Source organism: Melanotaenia boesemani, chromosome 7 (genome assembly GCF_017639745.1).
Source record: "Melanotaenia boesemani isolate fMelBoe1 chromosome 7, fMelBoe1.pri, whole genome shotgun sequence".
Classification (NCBI taxonomy): domain Eukaryota; kingdom Metazoa; phylum Chordata; class Actinopteri; order Atheriniformes; family Melanotaeniidae; genus Melanotaenia; species Melanotaenia boesemani.
Genome location: NC_055688.1, coordinates 445,942 through 462,661, shown reverse-complemented (window position 1 = coordinate 462,661; position 16,720 = coordinate 445,942). Strand labels below are relative to the sequence as shown.

Genomic DNA, 16,720 nt, shown 5'->3' with positions numbered 1-16,720 from the left:
TGCCACTGAACTCTTCCAAGGTTAGATTTGCTCCCAGTAGCTTACTTTCCTGATCCGCTATTTTAGGGATATTTATGTCGTCCAAAACTGAGAAAGGGCTTGAATCTGGTTGTCAGTTTCAGAACAATACAGCTTTTCATAGTAGACCTTGAAGGTGTCTTGGTTGTTGGCTGGGTTTTGGGATTTCCCAGCCGCCTCTGAATACATCCTACTACTGATTCTGTTTGCCTTGCCCTGATTGCTGATTCTTCTCACCTGTGTGGCTCCCTATTTAAGCAGGAGCCTTTCTGCTGCTCTCTGCCGGATCGTCAGAGATACTCCTGCACGTTTCCAGCGCTTCTACCAGCCTGTCAACCAGTTTTTTGCCTTCTTGGAATTCCTGTACCTGCCTGCTTCAGCCTGGTAAAGTTTTGCTCTACTTTCTATGTGGCTCCCTGGAATTTTGACTTTTGGATTGTTTCAAAGGATTGGATTTGGATTCTGGACCCTGTTAACTTCCCTCTTGGAGGATTAGGAGGATATTCCAGACCTCCTGGAGTTTACTCCCCAAATCATATTAACCTGGCGCAATTACCCCTTCAGTTCCTCTTTCAGTGTCAGGTTCAGCAGTGCTCGCCGCCCCTGGTGGAGATTCAAAATCTGGATCACTTCACTCCTGCTGGCATGTTAATAATATACCTGAAACATTGTTCTACAGTTATTCAGTTCTCTTCTCAAGTTCTCCCACATTCACAGACTGCCAAGGACCAGATTCAACAGCCCTGAGACACCTGAGATCCTAAGGTCTCTGACATTTTGTGGGTCTACTCTACTGAACCGTGACAGAAGGAGTCATTTATTGCAGTGGGGTCAGAAATGGTCTTCCCTCTATCATTCTTTACCTCAGACCGATCTTTCTAATGGGAATAGTTTTATAAGCCATGCCAAGATTTTACCAGATTTCTCTCCTTGGTCAAAGACTGATTGCTTAAGTTTTAGCAAGTTAGCTGTATGAAGCTAAAATTTTGTGATATTGTGATCTTAGTGACAGGGACAGGGATTCCTATAGTAGATCCATCCAGCTATCCATCTATTTTCTGCTGCTTATCTGGAGTCGTGACCATAGGTGAGGGTAGGAACGTGGATCGACCGGTAAATCGAGAGCTTTGTCTTTTGGCTCAGCTCCTTCTTCGCCACGACAGACCGATGCAGAGTCCGTATCACTGCAGACGCTGCAACAATCCACCTGTCCATCTCCTGCTCCATCCTCCCCTCACTCCTGAACAAAACCCAGAGATACGTGAACTCCTGCTCTTGGGGCAGGACCTCATTCCTGACCTGGAGAGAGCACTCCACCCTTTTTCTGGGCTGCTTCACACTCTGCTGAGAATCGCTCCAGTGAGAGCTGAAGGTCACAGCCCGATGAAGCCAACAGAACCACATCATCCGCAAAGAGCAGAGACCCAATCCTGAGGCCACCGAACCGGATCACCTCAACACCTCGATTGCACCTAGAAATTCTGTCCATAAAAGTTATGAACAGAATTGGTGACAAAGGGCAGCCTTGGCGGAGTCCAACCCTCACCGGAAACGATTCTGATTTAATGCCAGCAATGCGGACCAAGCTCTGACACCGGTCGTACAGGGACCAGATAGCTCGTACAAGCGGGTCCAGCACTCCATACTCCCAGAGTACCCCCGACAGTTCCCAGGGGGACACGGTCGCATGCCTTCTCCAAGTCCACAAAGCACATGTAGACTGGCTGAGCAAACTCCCATGCCCCCTTAAAAGACCTTGAAAGGGAGCAACTCCAGAATGGAAGAGGGTCCAGACCCTCTCAAGGACAGTGGTTCCAGAGCCCAAGCCGTGCGTCGAGGTGAGTCCAACTATATCTAGCCCGAACCGCTCAACCTCGCACACCAGCTCAGGCTCCTTCCTCACCAGAGAGGTAACATTCCACATCTCTAGAGCTAGCTTTTGTAGCCGAGGATCAGACCACCAAGGTCCTCGCCTCCATCAGCCGCCCAGCTCACACTGCACCCAACCTCTATGACCCCTCCTGCAGGTGGGGAGCCCACGAGAGGGGAGGAGCCATGTCACCCTTTCGGGCTGAGCCCGACCGGGCCCCATGAGCAAAGCCCCGGCCACATAGCACTCGTCTCTGTGCCCCACCTTCAGGTCTGGCTCCAGAAGGGGGCCCCTGTGACCCACGTCCAGGCAAGGGAAACCTTGGTCCATTGTTTGTCATCATCATAGGGGTGATTTGAGCTGCACTTCGTCTGGTTCCTCCCCTAGACACCTCTTTGCCATGGGTGACCCTACCAGGGGTATAAAACCCCCGACAACATAACCGCTAGGATCGTCAGGACGCACAGACTCCTCCACCACCATAAGGTGGCGGCTCAGGGAGGAGTTCTATTGTACATATCTTCTGTATTTTTGTTTTTGATTCTAGTGTTCTCTTTCTTTGGCCTTTTTGGAGTTTGAGCTTGTAAAATTGAATTATTTGTCCTCTGATAAAGGCATTGAATACTTTCCATCTAGTAGATGCGGATGTTAAGTATTAAATGAGAAGTAGTTATCAATCTGGGTTTCAAGGTATGTCATGAAATCTGGGTCTTTCAACTAGGGCTGCAACTAATGACTATTCTTATGTCGATTAGTCATCAACTATTAAAACAACTAGTCGACTAATCAGATTATGTATCTCATAATTATTAAATGTTTCTTATTTCACTTTCAGCTTTTAAATCTTGCATGAAGTTATGTAAGTTTGACGTGCCTCCTCACGCTGTAGTTTTTCTTTTTTTTCTTTGCTGACAATAGTCGATGGTTAAAATCATTGACTATTTTCATTGTTGACAACGTTGACTAATCTTTGCAGCCCTACTTTCAGCCATTTTTGCTGAAATTTCCATTTAGGTGGGTCTCGTACCAGGCCTGGGTCCATGTAAATCAAGTTATTAGGGGCATGGTCTGAAACTGCAATACTGTCATTGTTACATTCTTTAACTTTATATATAAACTTGTTGAAACTAAGAAATAATCAATACGGAGTATGAATTGTGTGTACTTGAGAAACAATAATATGACACTCCAGGGTTTCTGTCTCTCCACACGTCTTTCAGCTTCACTTCCTTGGCAAACTCAAGAATAGTTTCCCTGCTCTTGCTGTAGGATTTATCTATGTGTGATGATTTATCTAAGCAAGGGTTGAGGGTACAGTTGAAATCACTGACTAAAATATAATGGCCATTAAGTGCAGACAGTGTACAGATATTGTTAAAGAAATCAGGTTAATCCTTATTTGGAGCATAAACATTGACTAAAATTAGAGTTTGTGTAAAGAGAGTAGTCTGGATTATCAGATACCTTCCCATCCTATCTGTTATTACCTTATGGGCATTAAAGGGGATGGATTGATGTATTAAGGTCATGGCCCCTCTGGCTTGGGAAGTAAATGGTGCTGAAAACACTTCCCCTCTCCACCAAAGATCATTTTGGACTGCATATTTTTTAACCTTCCCATAACCAGCTTAATTTATTTTATGATGATTTATAATGATGTTGATGCTACTGCAGCTGCTGTTGATGCTACAGCTGTTGATGCTGCTGCAGCTGCTGTTGATGCTGCAGCTGTTGATGCTGCTGCAGCTGCTGTTGATGCTACAGCTGTTGAATATGCAGCTATTGTTGCTGCTGAAGCTGCTGATGCTGCTACAGCTCAACTCAACTCAACTTTATTTATATAGCCCTTTAAAACAACCACAGCTGAAACAAAGTGCTGTACATAAATGGACAAAGCAACACATAAAGTACAAAAATCAACCAGGAAATAAATAATATAATAAAATAATTGTTCATTGTTTTAAAAACAGTTTAAAACAATAAGCAATTTTAAAAGAATAAACAAATTATAAACAAATAAACCAATAAATGAAACAAACCACAGCACACTAAACAGGAACAGTCTCATGCTGGGATGAAAGCCAAAGAATAAAAATGGGTTTTAAGATCCATCCATCCATCCATCCATTATCTTGACCGCTTATTCCATTACGGGTTGTGGGTGAGCTGGAGCCTATCCCAGCATTTTAACAGGTGAGAGGCAGTGTACACCCTGGACAGGTCACCAGTCTGTTGCAAGGCCAACACAGATAGACAAACAACCATTCACACACACCCTCTCTCCTAGGGAGAATTTAGAATAACCAATTAACCTATCACGCATGTCTTTGGACGGTGGGATGAAGCCGGAGAACCCGGAGAGAACCCACGCATACACAGGGAGAACATGCAAACTCCACACAGAAAGGCCACCACCCTCAAGGTTCGAACCTTCCCTCAGCCGAGATTCGAACCGGTAACCTTCTTGTTTTAAGATGAGTTTTAAAAATAGACAATGAAGAAGGTTGTCTAATGTGGAGAGGGAGCTCATTCCACAGTTTTGGACCAGCGACTGAAAAAGCTCGATTCCCCCCGAGCTTCCTTTTGGACCTCGGTACGTCCATGAGCAGCAGGTCAGCTGACCTGAGGCACCGAGCAGAAGCGTAGGGGTGGAGTAGCTCAGAGAGGTAAGGAGGGGCCAGACCATTAAAAGATTTAAAAACAAAAGAATCTTAAAATGAACTCTGTAGTGCACTGGCAGCCAGTGAAGGGAGGCCAGGATGGGGGTTATGTGCTCCCTCTTACGTACTCCTAGGAGGCGTGCAGCTGCATTTTGCACCAACTGGAGACGTGCGAGGGAGGACTGGCTAACCCCAAAGTAAAGAGCATTACAATAATCCAACCGAGCTGTAATGAAGGCATGGATTACTGTTTCAAAGTGTTGTTTATTAAGAAAAGGTTTGACCATAGCAAGCTGCCTTATGTGGAAAAAGCTGGACTTCACTACAGAGCTGAGTTGACTATCCAGTTTAAAATCGCTGTCCATCTTGAAACCCAAGTTTGAGACTGTTGATGATGATGATAATGCTGCAGCTGCTGATGCTGCTGCTGATGCTGCTACAGCTGTTTATAATGCTGCAGCTGCTGATGCTGCTACAGCTGTTCATGATGCTACAGCTGTTCATGATGCTGCTGCAGCTGTTCATGATGCTGATGCTGCTACAGCTGTTTATAATGCTGCAGCTGCTGATGCTGCTACAGCTGTTCATGATGCTGCTGCAGCTGTTCATGATGCTGATGTTGCTATAGCTGTTCATGATGCTGCTGATGCTGTTGCAGCTGCTGATGATGGTGCTGCTACAGCTGCTGATGCTGATGCTGCTGCTGATGATGATGCTGCTACAGCTGCTGATGCTGATGCTGCTGCTGATGCTGCTGCTGATGCTGATGCTGATGCTGCTACAGCTGCTGATGCTGATGCTGCTGCTGGTGATGATGAAGCTGCAGCTGCTGATGCTGATGATGCAGCTGCTGCTAAAGATGTTGATGCTGGTGCAGCTGCTGATGCTATAGCTGTTGATGCTGCTACAGCTGTTCATGATGCTGCAGCTGCTGATGCTTCTGATGATGCTGCAGATGATGATGCTGGTGATGATGAAGCTGCAGCTGCTGTTGCTGATGATGCAGCTGCTGATAAAAATGTTGATGCTGTTGGAGCTGATGATGATGCTGAGTTGCTGATGATGCTGCTGCAGCTGCTGCAGCTGCTATAGCGGTTCATGATGCTGCTAATGCTGTTGCAGCTGCTGATGATGCTGCTGATGCTGTTGATGGTGCTACAGCTTCTGATGATGATGATGCTGGTGCAGTGCTGATGCTGCTACAGCTGTTCATGATGCTGCTGATGCTGCTGCAGCTGTTCATGATGCTGCTACAGCTGTTCATAAAACTGCTGCTGATGCTGTTGCAGCTGCTGCTGCTGCTGCTGCTACAGCTGCTGCTGTTGATGATGATGATAATGCTGCAGCTTCTGATGCTGCTGCTGGTGATGATGAAGTTGCTGATGCTGCTGCAGCAGCTGCAGCTGCTGCTGATGCTACAGCTGTTTATGGTGCTGATGCTGCTGCTGATGCTGCTACAGCTGTGTATAATGCTGCAGCTGCTTCAGATGCTGATGCTGCTACAGCTGTTCATGATGCTGCAGTTGCTGATGCTGCTGCAGTTGTTGATGATGCTGATGCTGCTATAGCTGTTCATGATTCTGCTGATGCTGCTGCAGCTGCTGATGCTGATGCTGATGCTGCTGCTGGTGATAATGAAGCTGCAGCTGCTGATGCTGATGATGCAGCTGCTGCTAAAGATGCTGATGCGGTTGCAGCTGATGATGATGATGCTGTTGATGCTGCTACAGCTGCTGATGCTGCTGACACTGGGTGAGGACCAAGCCTTGTCTTAATGCTTTTAGATGGGGGAGAGGCCTGCGCAACACCCACTCCTCATTGAAGAATAAACTTCTCCAAATGTCTCTAATAACACCACAATGTCACCAGATTTGTCGCTAATTGCTTCTGTGAAAAAAAAAAAAGTCACTATAGAGGTCTGAAAACTTGCTAAATAAAGCAACAAAGTCGCTAAGTTGGCACCACTGGATGGGAGCCACCGACTGCAGCTGTGGTGCAGCCAGAGCTACGAGCTGCAGCTTGCGGACCCATCTCCTATGATAACAGAACTTAGTCCTGATTGTTTCAAACTATGTTTTCTGACGGGACTTCCATGTAAGGCTCCCAGTAACAAATCCATTTCTGTGTTATTAATTGGCCACAACATGGTTTCTAACAGACTTGTTCGTTCATTTTGCAGTTAGACTCATCTTTACCAAGTTATTACACTGGGATAAATATGAAGCAGAACTGGAGCTCATGTCAACGTAACGTATGCAGTAATTTTACAATCTTTTATGAACTGGATTTGTTTCATTCAAAGACCCACAATACCAGGCGTTATTGGTGTGTTCCAGTTTTTCTTCATGTTATCTATGGCCACCCAAACCCTGAATAATAATAATAATAATAATAATAATGATAATAATAATAATAATTAAAGCCGCAAGCGGCATCCATCAGGTCCGAGCGACCTGGACCCCGCCACCTGTGTTAGCTAACGTGCTAACATGCTAGGTAATACGGTAAAATGGGTAGCTGAGAATGTGAAATATTGATATACCTAGTTAGCATTTTTTGCTAGCATGCTAACATGCTAGCTAAAATGCTATGTTGCCGTGACAACAGGTGTTGTAATGTGTTAAGGACCCAACAAGTATGAATCCTGTCAAGTTTGGTGCAGATCCCATGTATTTCTATGGAGATATGAGCAAACCGTGTTTCATGGCGGCGAAAAGGTCATTTTCCGTTGGTTGCCAAGGTAACACGCTTTCTGCTATTAGAAAGATTTGAATAGCGTTTGGTTCCCAACTTGTCAGGAAGCTTGCCACCAAGTTTGGAGTCAGTCGCACGAATCCCCTCAGACTAGTTCGTTCAAATATCATGCGTATAAGTTTAAAAAAATGGCAGTGAACTCCAAGATGGTGGGCACCCCGTTGCCATGGCAACAGGTGTTCAATTGACTTTTTTTGCTGGACTTGGGGTGTCACACGTATGAATACTGTCAAGTTTGGTGCAGATCCCATGCATTTCTATGGAGATATGAGCAAACCGTGTTTCATGGCGAGAAGGCGTTTTTCCGTCGGTTGCCATGGTTACACTCTTTTTCCTCTTAGAAAGATTTGAGGAGCGTTTGGTCCCCAACTTGTCAGGAAGCTTCCCACCAAGTTTGGAGTGACTCGCACGAATCCCCTCAGACTAGTTCGTTCAAATACGATGTGTGTAAAGTGAAAAAAACACAAAAAAAATGGATGTACACGCCAAGATGGCGGGCGCCCCGTTGCCATGGCAACAGGTGTTCAATTGACTTTTTTGCTCGACTCGGGGTGTTACACGTGTGTGCCGAGTCTTCCTACGTCAAAGTTGACGTTCGGGACCCCATTCATTTGGGGATTTTTTTTGGTCTCTAGGTGGCACTGTTGAGCCATTTTTGCATTGAAGTGTATGCGGACCTTAGAATATCGAAATTTGCTCGGGGCTTGATGTGTGTGCAAAATTTCACAACTTTTCATGGGTGTTTAGGGGGTCAAATTTGGCCTCAAGGCTCTTAGAAGAATAATAATAAACATTTCATCAACAATAGGGTCCTTCCATACTTCGTATGGCTCGGACCCTAATAATAAACATTTCAACAAAAATAGGGTCCTTCCATACTTCGTATGTCTCGGACCCTAATAATAATACATTGCATTTGGATCGATCAGATCCTGTCCTGTCCAAACCCTGATTCCTGAAGGATGCATTGGTTGTTCCATGTGGGAATGTTGTGTGGTGGAAAACTGTTTGTATATGCATTTCCAGTACAGTAAGACCTGCTGAGATTTTGACTGGTAACTGAGTCCCGTTGTGAAATGTGAAGCCAATGCTAAAGTGCAAAAAATTGCAGTTCTCCCCTCATCCACTAGGGGGCTCCAAAACAAATCCCCATAGACTCCCATGTCAAAAAGACCAAATTCACAGCAGAACTAAACATGTTTAAAGCCTGGTACAAAAAAAAATCTATTTGAGGATTAATAGGTCAAATTTACCTTCATGACAACTGTGAGGACCCCCCTCTCAGCTCCACCTCTTTGCCCATTTTTGGATTTTCCGGGAATCATGACACGTGTGACGCTGCCAAGATGGCGACGGTGGGAACCGCCCAATAAGCTTCAATTTAGCTCTTCAGAAACCTACCGGTGACGTCACAGAGGCTCCGCCCATCTTTTGTATACAGGCTATGCTGGTAACACGTCAAAACTGAAGTCACAAAATAGAAGAAAATCCATTCCTCTCATTTTTTTAAATAAATTTGGGGATTGAGAACCACAGAAAATTTGCATGTTTACTCAGTGACTTTAGGTGTTTTAATTTTAAGACTCATATCAAAATTATTAAATCTATACCCCCGTCTTCCAACAATTTAACCAGATCTTCTTTCCTTATGTAATGGCATTTATTCCTCCATGTGAACTTTGATAGTATCTTGTTAATTTTCTTGATTAATTCCCTTGAAACAGCCAGAAACAATGCAGGGTAAATTAGTCTAGAGACCCTCAATTTTAGAAAGATTGCTTGGCAGTTTTCCAGCTTCTTCACAAAGTACAAATTCTCATTTATATCCTTTTCCTTGGAATCATGGACATATATGTAGACATCGCTTTTAATGCAGCTGGCCGCTAGAGCGACGTGTCTATTGGTACAGTGTTGCTTGTCCATTTATTACATGTAACGGCAGGCACAAACATCTGGGAACTTCCTTGAACTTCGTTACATACAATTCTATTGTCAGTGAAAACAAAGAACTGATAAAACATAACGCTGTTAAATTTGCAGCCTCGACCCCCGTTTGTCATTGATTATCAAGGAGATTCTAGTGAATATGCTGAAAAATTGTATTGTGGTTGGCTGTCATAAACATAATTATTCTACAGACAAGAAGAGATTGTTCTTTAAGCTCTCAAAGAGACACAAGAGCCCAGAAAGACACAATAACTGGCTAGTGGCTATCGAGCATGTGAAGGCTGATGGTACACCATAAAGTCCTTGGAGTGGGCTCACCACCTGCAGGAGGAGCTGTGTCGGCCGCAGTGTGAGCTGGGCAGCGGCTGAAGGCGGGGACCCTTGCGGTCTTATCCTCAGTTGCAGAAGCTAGCTCTATGGGTGTGGAACATCACCTCCCTGGCGAAGAAGGCCTGTGCTGTTGCGCGAGATTAAGCTCTTCCAGGTAGATAGTTGGACTCACCTCGACGCACGGCTTGGGCTCTGGAACCACTGTCCTTGAGAGGGGCTGGACCCTCTTCCATTCTGGAGTTGCTCCCATTCAGGGTCTTTAAAGGGGCATGGGAGTTTGCTCACCAGTCTACATGTGCTTTGTGGACTTGGAGAATGCATGCGGCCATGTCTTGGGACTCCTGGCAAGAGGCGTCGAGCAGGTGTGGGCATGGTCATTGCCCCCCATTTTAGTGCCTGTACGTTGGGGTTTACCCCGGTGGACAAGAGGGTAGCCTCGCTCTACCTTCGGCGCCAAGCAACAGTTCAGAGTACCCACTGTTTTTAGAGTCCTTGGATGGGGTGTTGGAGAGCACTCCTTCTCGAGGACTTCTGGACACTCGGGTGAATAGAGGGGCAGAGCTGTCAACTGATCACCACCTGGTGGTGAGTTGGCTCAGATGGTGGGGGAGGATGCCGGTCCCAGCAAACCCAAACTTGCAGTAGAAAATGGATGGCTGGATGGATGGATGGATAATTACAGAAAAATAATGTGTTGAAAAATGAATGCTTTTAATTCTGAAAAATGCAGAATTATTGTGAGTGCACGGTTTCCAGTACACCAATTAGACTGCTGCACACCATCAGAGCTCAGCTAACTACTTAGCTATGTTGGTGCTATATTTAGTGAGTTTTCAGACACATCTAGTGACTCAGTTTCAAAGAAGCGAGTAGCGACAAATCTAGAGACTTTTTCTGGTGTTATTGGAAACTGAGGTGAAAGCACATTTATGTTCTCAATGAGCAGCTTCCGCCCCGCCCCCTTCCACAGGCCCCTCCCCCGTCCATCAGCTTCCAGCTCCAGACGTTCCCTCTACTCCAAGACCAGACTGGAACCTGCTGCTGGCTGATCCCGTTCCGGCTTACCGTCACATATTAATGCCTATTAATGAAGCGTGTGGAGGAACAAACAAATGAAAATAACTGTACTAAATTCAAAACACAATATCCTTCCGTTTTGGCTCAAATATTAATCAATGGTATACTATAGTTAAGTAGGTACTATCTGTACACATTTAAAAACAGTATTATGGGTTTTAGAAAAAAATTGGGCATTGTAACTGCATTACGACGGAGATAGTGCCAATATGACTAAATTTATAGAATCATAGTTTACAAAAAATTAAAAGGCACACATGCCTGTCCTCAACTGTCAATTTAATTAGCAATATTTTTTAAACTATTAGCAACATTAAAGAAATATATTGATTTTCAGATAAATCATGGTTCTCCAAATGACTTTTTATAAAGCTCTGTTCTAATAATTCAAGTATAAAAACACAAAATCTCTTTATTTGGGTTTTTTGTATTAATGGATATGTATGCTATATTGCAAATGTTTTAACAATGGCCAAATATATCCTTATTTTTAGTATTTTAAAATTGGCCTATTCAAAAGTCATATCCGTCAATGACCCATGTAGAAAGTTAAAGTTCTGTAACATGTTGTAGACTCTTAACCAGAGAACAGCTGGAGCTGCTGGTTAAGGGACTTAATGACTCTTTAACTATAGGTCTGTTCATTCTGGGGCTGAGATGTTTTCTGATTCTATTTATACTGTTTTAAACTTAAATGCAATTAACAGACATCACTAGAGCTGAGTTTACAATATTAATGTCTGTTATTTGATTCAGTCGTCCACTAAAATCCATTTAAATGAACAATATTGCTTTTTGGGGCAAATATTGTTATGCGAGTAATCGCGATCAATTAATTGCAAAGCCTGTAATTAATTTGTTTTTTTTTAAAGGAGTACCACCCTTACATTAAACAGATTCATCTAGTGGAAGTATTTTCGTTACTTCCTGAATGAAGCCTGTTTGTCTCTCTGTAGATGCCAAGAACTGGTCCATGGGTGTGAGCCGGCTGGATGTGTTCTACAGAAGACTGCTCCTCACCAAACTCTTCATTGGGGGATGGGGGAAGCCTGAAGATCTCAAAAGGTACATCAAACTGTAAACAGGATGCAAGTGGAGATGTGATGTGGTTGTCTTCTATATATCATGAAGGATCTCAAAGTGATTGTTAGGAAGAGTCTTCTGGGGGTCAGACCGTCTGACCTAAAACAGAAGTTTCAAAAGATGTCCTTATATATCCAATAACCCAAACTGGGAGCCAGTTCCAGAGAGAGGGGTCTGATAACTGAGGGTTCTGCCTCTCATTCTACTTGTAGAACCTCCAGGAACCAGCAGTAAACCTGCCATCTGAGAGTTGGAAAATCTGGAACTCTGAGATGTTTCCAGCAATACATGGCAGGAAAATCTCACTTTTTCCACCAACCAGTTCATTTTGAGATTTTTGTTTCCCCCTTGCCAAGATACTTTAAAGGATCTCCCTGTGAGGTAGGATGTAAACCACGAGAGAACAGATCCTGAGATGCCAAGCTCCAAGAGTTTGGAGAACAGTATATGATGGTTGACCGTGTCAAAGGCAGCACACAGGTCCAGCAGTATAAGGACTGAAGATTGACCAGTGGATCTGGCAACCCGTAGGGAATCAGTAACTGACAGGAGAGCAGTTTCAGTAGAGCGGCCTTGTCTATAGCCAGACTGATATGGATCTAACAGGTTGTTGTCTTGGAGGGACTGTGGGACCTGACTGAAGACGGCACGCTCTAGTAGTTTAGACATGAATGGAAGCAGTGAGACCGGCCGGTAGTTTCCAACCTGGGCTGGGTTGAGTGTGGGTTTCTTCAGCAGTGGGGGAACCCGAGCTTGCTTGAAGGCAGAGGGAAAGACACCAGATTTAAGAGAGGAGGTGATAATATGGGTTACTGCAGGTTTGATTGTAGGTAAAATGCTCTGCAGGATGTCAGAGGGAACAGGATCAAGAGGACAGGTTGTGGGTTTTGAGCTGACTAGAAGTTTAGAGACTTCGTCCTCATTTAGAGAGCGGAAGGAGCAGAGTGAGGCACCAGTAGCTGGTTTGGTAAGGCTGAGTTGGTTAGGCTCAGTGAATTGGTTACTGATGGTAGCAACCTTTTCAGTGAAGTACTGACGTCGTTTAAAATCTATCTGCTCCTAGAGATTTCATCGTACCGCTTCCAAAGTAGCTCAGGATGTTCAGAAGACATGCGTCTTTAAAAGTTACTAAAAGTTTTCTAATAGGAGAAAGAGCATGGAGGGGGCGGGGCCTCAAACTTTGACATCTCACCATGAAAAACAAAAGTGATGTAACTCCCACATAAAACAACATATCTGAACCAAAATGCCCACATATGATGCTAGTCCCATCCTCAAGACATCTACATGGTAATTATGGGCTTATGAATTGGCCACGCCCCCTGGCAGCAGGAAGTCATGGTTTTTTCTTGGAGACCCACTTATCTGACGTTTTGGACACAACCAGATCCAAACTGGATCAGACAGCAGAAAACAAGTTGGTGATGATATCCAGAGAAAACTGTTGCTCTACGCTGGAGGGCGAGACCATGGCGCCATGGCAATCTTCGATAAGATGCCATGACATCATAAATCAATATAACTCCCTTAATTTTCACCCAATCCTCATCAGACTTGTAGGGATTAATCAGGGTCTGGTCCTGAACAGATCCATATGACCAATTCCGGTCTAACCCTAAGCCCCGCCCACTTTCAGCAGGAAGCGCCTTTTTTAGAGACCGGGGTCCATCTCCTCAGGAATGAACCTCACACACTCAAAAGTGCAAAACAAACAAGAGAAAAAAGAAGTAAAACATGGCGAATGGCGTCCACCGCCATGAAACAGGAAGTACTTATAACTGACCCAATATACTCCTGATCTCCACCAAACTCGGCAGGGAGGACAGTGGTCAGGCCTGGAATTTGTTCAAATAGACAAATGCTAGGAATATGGCTCTACAGCGCCCCCTATAAATATTTAATCTATCAGCTCCAACCACTGCTTTGACTGACATTGATGAAATGTGGCATATTTATATAACTTGCCAGGACAAACAAAAAAGCCTCTTCATGTCCTGATGTTGTCAACACCATAGCCCTTCCCACCATTTTAACCCTTTAATATCTGTAAAACCAATTCAATTCATTAATGAACTCATGGTTGAAAATATGTCTGAGTTCTTGCAGCATCATGGTTAAAATGGCTTCCTGTGATGGTTAAATCATTCGCCGTGAAACAAGGAAGTGGCTCTAACCCTGCTGTCAGTTGACCAATTGAGCTGATTTTTTCCTGTTCTCATTAGAGTTCCAACCTGAACATGGTTCTACATGAAAAACGACTATAGCTCCACCTAGTGGCCACGTGGAATTTTCCTCTTGATAAAATCATGTTCCGGTTAGTGAGAATTTAACACAGTTTGTTAGACATTAGCAGTCCGCTGAGACTGTTGAGGAAACGGCAACTACCGCTACAGAAATGGCAAGTGCCGTTGCAGGAACGGTAACTGACGTTGAAGCAAGAGTGGCTGGTCGTTTGCCATTTTTGGATCTCGCTATCTCTTCATTTCTGTCCCTCTCTCCCACACCCCCACCCTCCCGTTGCCCTCTCTCTCCTTGTAGCCGTTGAGAACAACTGACCAAAATTGACGTATCTCCATCTGCGATTGACTAGTTTTGCCTCACGTCAGGTCCCGGATGTGTGGCACAAAAGTTTAAATTTCAGATCTGAATTTGAATGGAGAGAACTGAAACTGAACTATGAAAATGAATTAGGGAAACAAATTTTTCAAATACAGAAGTTTTAACTTTACTACAATACACATTGAAAAAATATATTCAATATCAAATACAGTCATTTGGATTCAATTTTTTAAAGCAGTTATTCAAAAACAGGCCGTTCAGGTTCAAATTGAAAAATTCAGATTCAAATATAAAGAATTCAGAATCGTTCCCCAGTGACACAAAGTTTATCCCATAATCTTGTATTTTCTAAATCAAATTTGCCTGTATTAGACATTAATGTTGCCACTTCTCTTCCACATCTCTCTTTGAATGAACTATAGTAAAGGTTTATATGGAGAATGTATCTCATTATCTCGAGATAATGGATCATTGAAATGCAGTGTTGTGAGGGGGCTGGAGCTGTTCCTGGTCCATCACAGAATTTCACTTGCTGAAAGTTCTCTGCTCGACCGTATAAAGACTCTGGATCATCTGAAGTTTTTAGGTTAGGGTTAGGTGGAACGTTGTAGTTGTTCTGACCTGATTTCAGATATTTAATGTATATCCCTTATTTGTGTAATACTGGATTGCCAGGATCATAAGCACCTTGATTGATGGTAAAATTATGCTCCATGTATTTCTCACATCTGAGACATAAGTCCAGAGAATTCCCTGGATATTGGATTTTATCCAGTTATTGATCCAATATGTTGTTGCGAAAGTTCAGACTTCTGACTGATCCCAGTAAATGATCCCGTTCTGAATCACATGGATTTCCCTGTCCTGTCTCTGCTGCTGTTTCTTTTATTTCATCACAGACCAGACAAGCACTTTGTACAACTATGACAAATCTGGATCCTCCTCAACTTCTGATGTATTCTTTCTTTTGTGTGTTTTTCAGGATCTTTGAGTTTCGTAAAATCATTGGAGACAGAGAGAGGTGCAAGACCCTGGTTCCTGAGGATTATCCAGTTTACCTGAACAAGGTCTGATCTGTTCTCAGTCTTTTATTTAGTGGATGTTTTCATGGTCTCAGTCTCATGTTTTTTCTGCCTCACGTTCAGACAGAGGAGCTCACTGACTGCTACATCCATGAGGGATACTTCATTTCTCCTCTGGAGCACCTGGTGCCAGGAATCTTACCATCAGAGGCAGTTAAGGCCAGGTACATAGACCCAGTTTGGACAAACATAGTTATTATAGAAGGCCTCACACGGGGTACCAATTATGTTGGGGATAGTAGCCGCTAGTCTATTTATTACATATAGGTGTACTTAAACAGTTAATAAAACTGAATAAACCCATTATTGCAAAAGCTTGATTGCTGGGCACTAGTGAGAAGTGACTCTTGGAAACTAATGACTAAAAGCTGATATCAGTTTTGAGACAATGAGGACTCTGAATCCAAGCACAGACCTTTAAAACAAGCAGTTATAACAGTATACATACACAATAACCTCAAAGGATATTTCCTTTAAAATAGGAAAAACATTGCTCTACATTAGACGCAAAGGCAGGTAGGTGACACTGATGCTGTAAGTAATGTAGATCCTATAAAACAGCAGATTCAGACCTGGCACGCTCAAACATTCATTCATTCAATTGTATTTTTGCTTATTTAATACAACAAAAAATATTCTTGAAAGTAGGAATTAGTGTCTTTTAAAGTACACAGCGGATAGAATTTGGCCAGCCTGACACATTTTTTTCTACCTTGTCCTGTCCAGCATGGTGGTGGCAGAATGATGGTCTGGTTGCTGTGTTGTGACAAACAAATTTGCTTTGCCAAGGGGAGCTTTATGGGTATAAGGCTCCTCTTGATAATAAGATTTTTTATTGCTTTCTTTATTTAAATATATTGTTTTATCGTATTTATTTGGATTTATGGAATTTATGTAATCTTGCTGGACCCGACTGGAGGGCACAGAAAAAAAGGAGAATAATGAAGAGAAGTAAAAAGGGAAAGTAGAAAAAAGGAAGAGGAGACAAAGATCAAGCAGATAGAAGCAAGGAGCTTTACTCCAACCTAACACCAGACAACCAGCTGCTACACCTGTACAGAAACACAGCAGAGAATTTTTTTTACAGCTTTTACAGGTAAACTAAGCTGACAATCATCAGGAGTTCCTAAAAAAATAAGGAAGACAGCAATCAATCAATCCATCAATCACTTTATTTATATATTTATATAACACATTTCAGAGCAAAACGTTTCCAAAGTGCTGCACACAAAACCAGTAAACCACAATAAGTTAAATAAATTCACGCCATTAAAAAATAAATAAATAGAGAGCAACCAGTGCTCTGAACCTAATTTGATCTACTCTCAACTCATTCAACT

General features: G+C 43.3%; 1 protein-coding gene across 3 annotated transcripts in view; it reads left to right on the top strand.

Annotated features, from left to right (window-relative positions):
* Positions 1 to 16,720, top strand: part of abhd18 (abhydrolase domain containing 18) — a 59,070-nt gene that overhangs the window by 3,195 nt on the left and 39,155 nt on the right. For all 3 annotated transcript variants that reach the window (XR_006011152.1, XM_041991242.1, XM_041991241.1), the window contains exons 2-4: positions 11,613 to 11,721; positions 15,281 to 15,365; positions 15,444 to 15,544. Coding sequence is in view for 2 of the 3 variants with exons in the window: in XM_041991242.1 (XP_041847176.1) it covers positions 11,630 to 11,721; positions 15,281 to 15,365; positions 15,444 to 15,544 (278 nt within the window). In the remaining variant the exon portion in view is untranslated. The remainder of the gene's footprint in view (positions 1 to 11,612; positions 11,722 to 15,280; positions 15,366 to 15,443; positions 15,545 to 16,720) is intronic.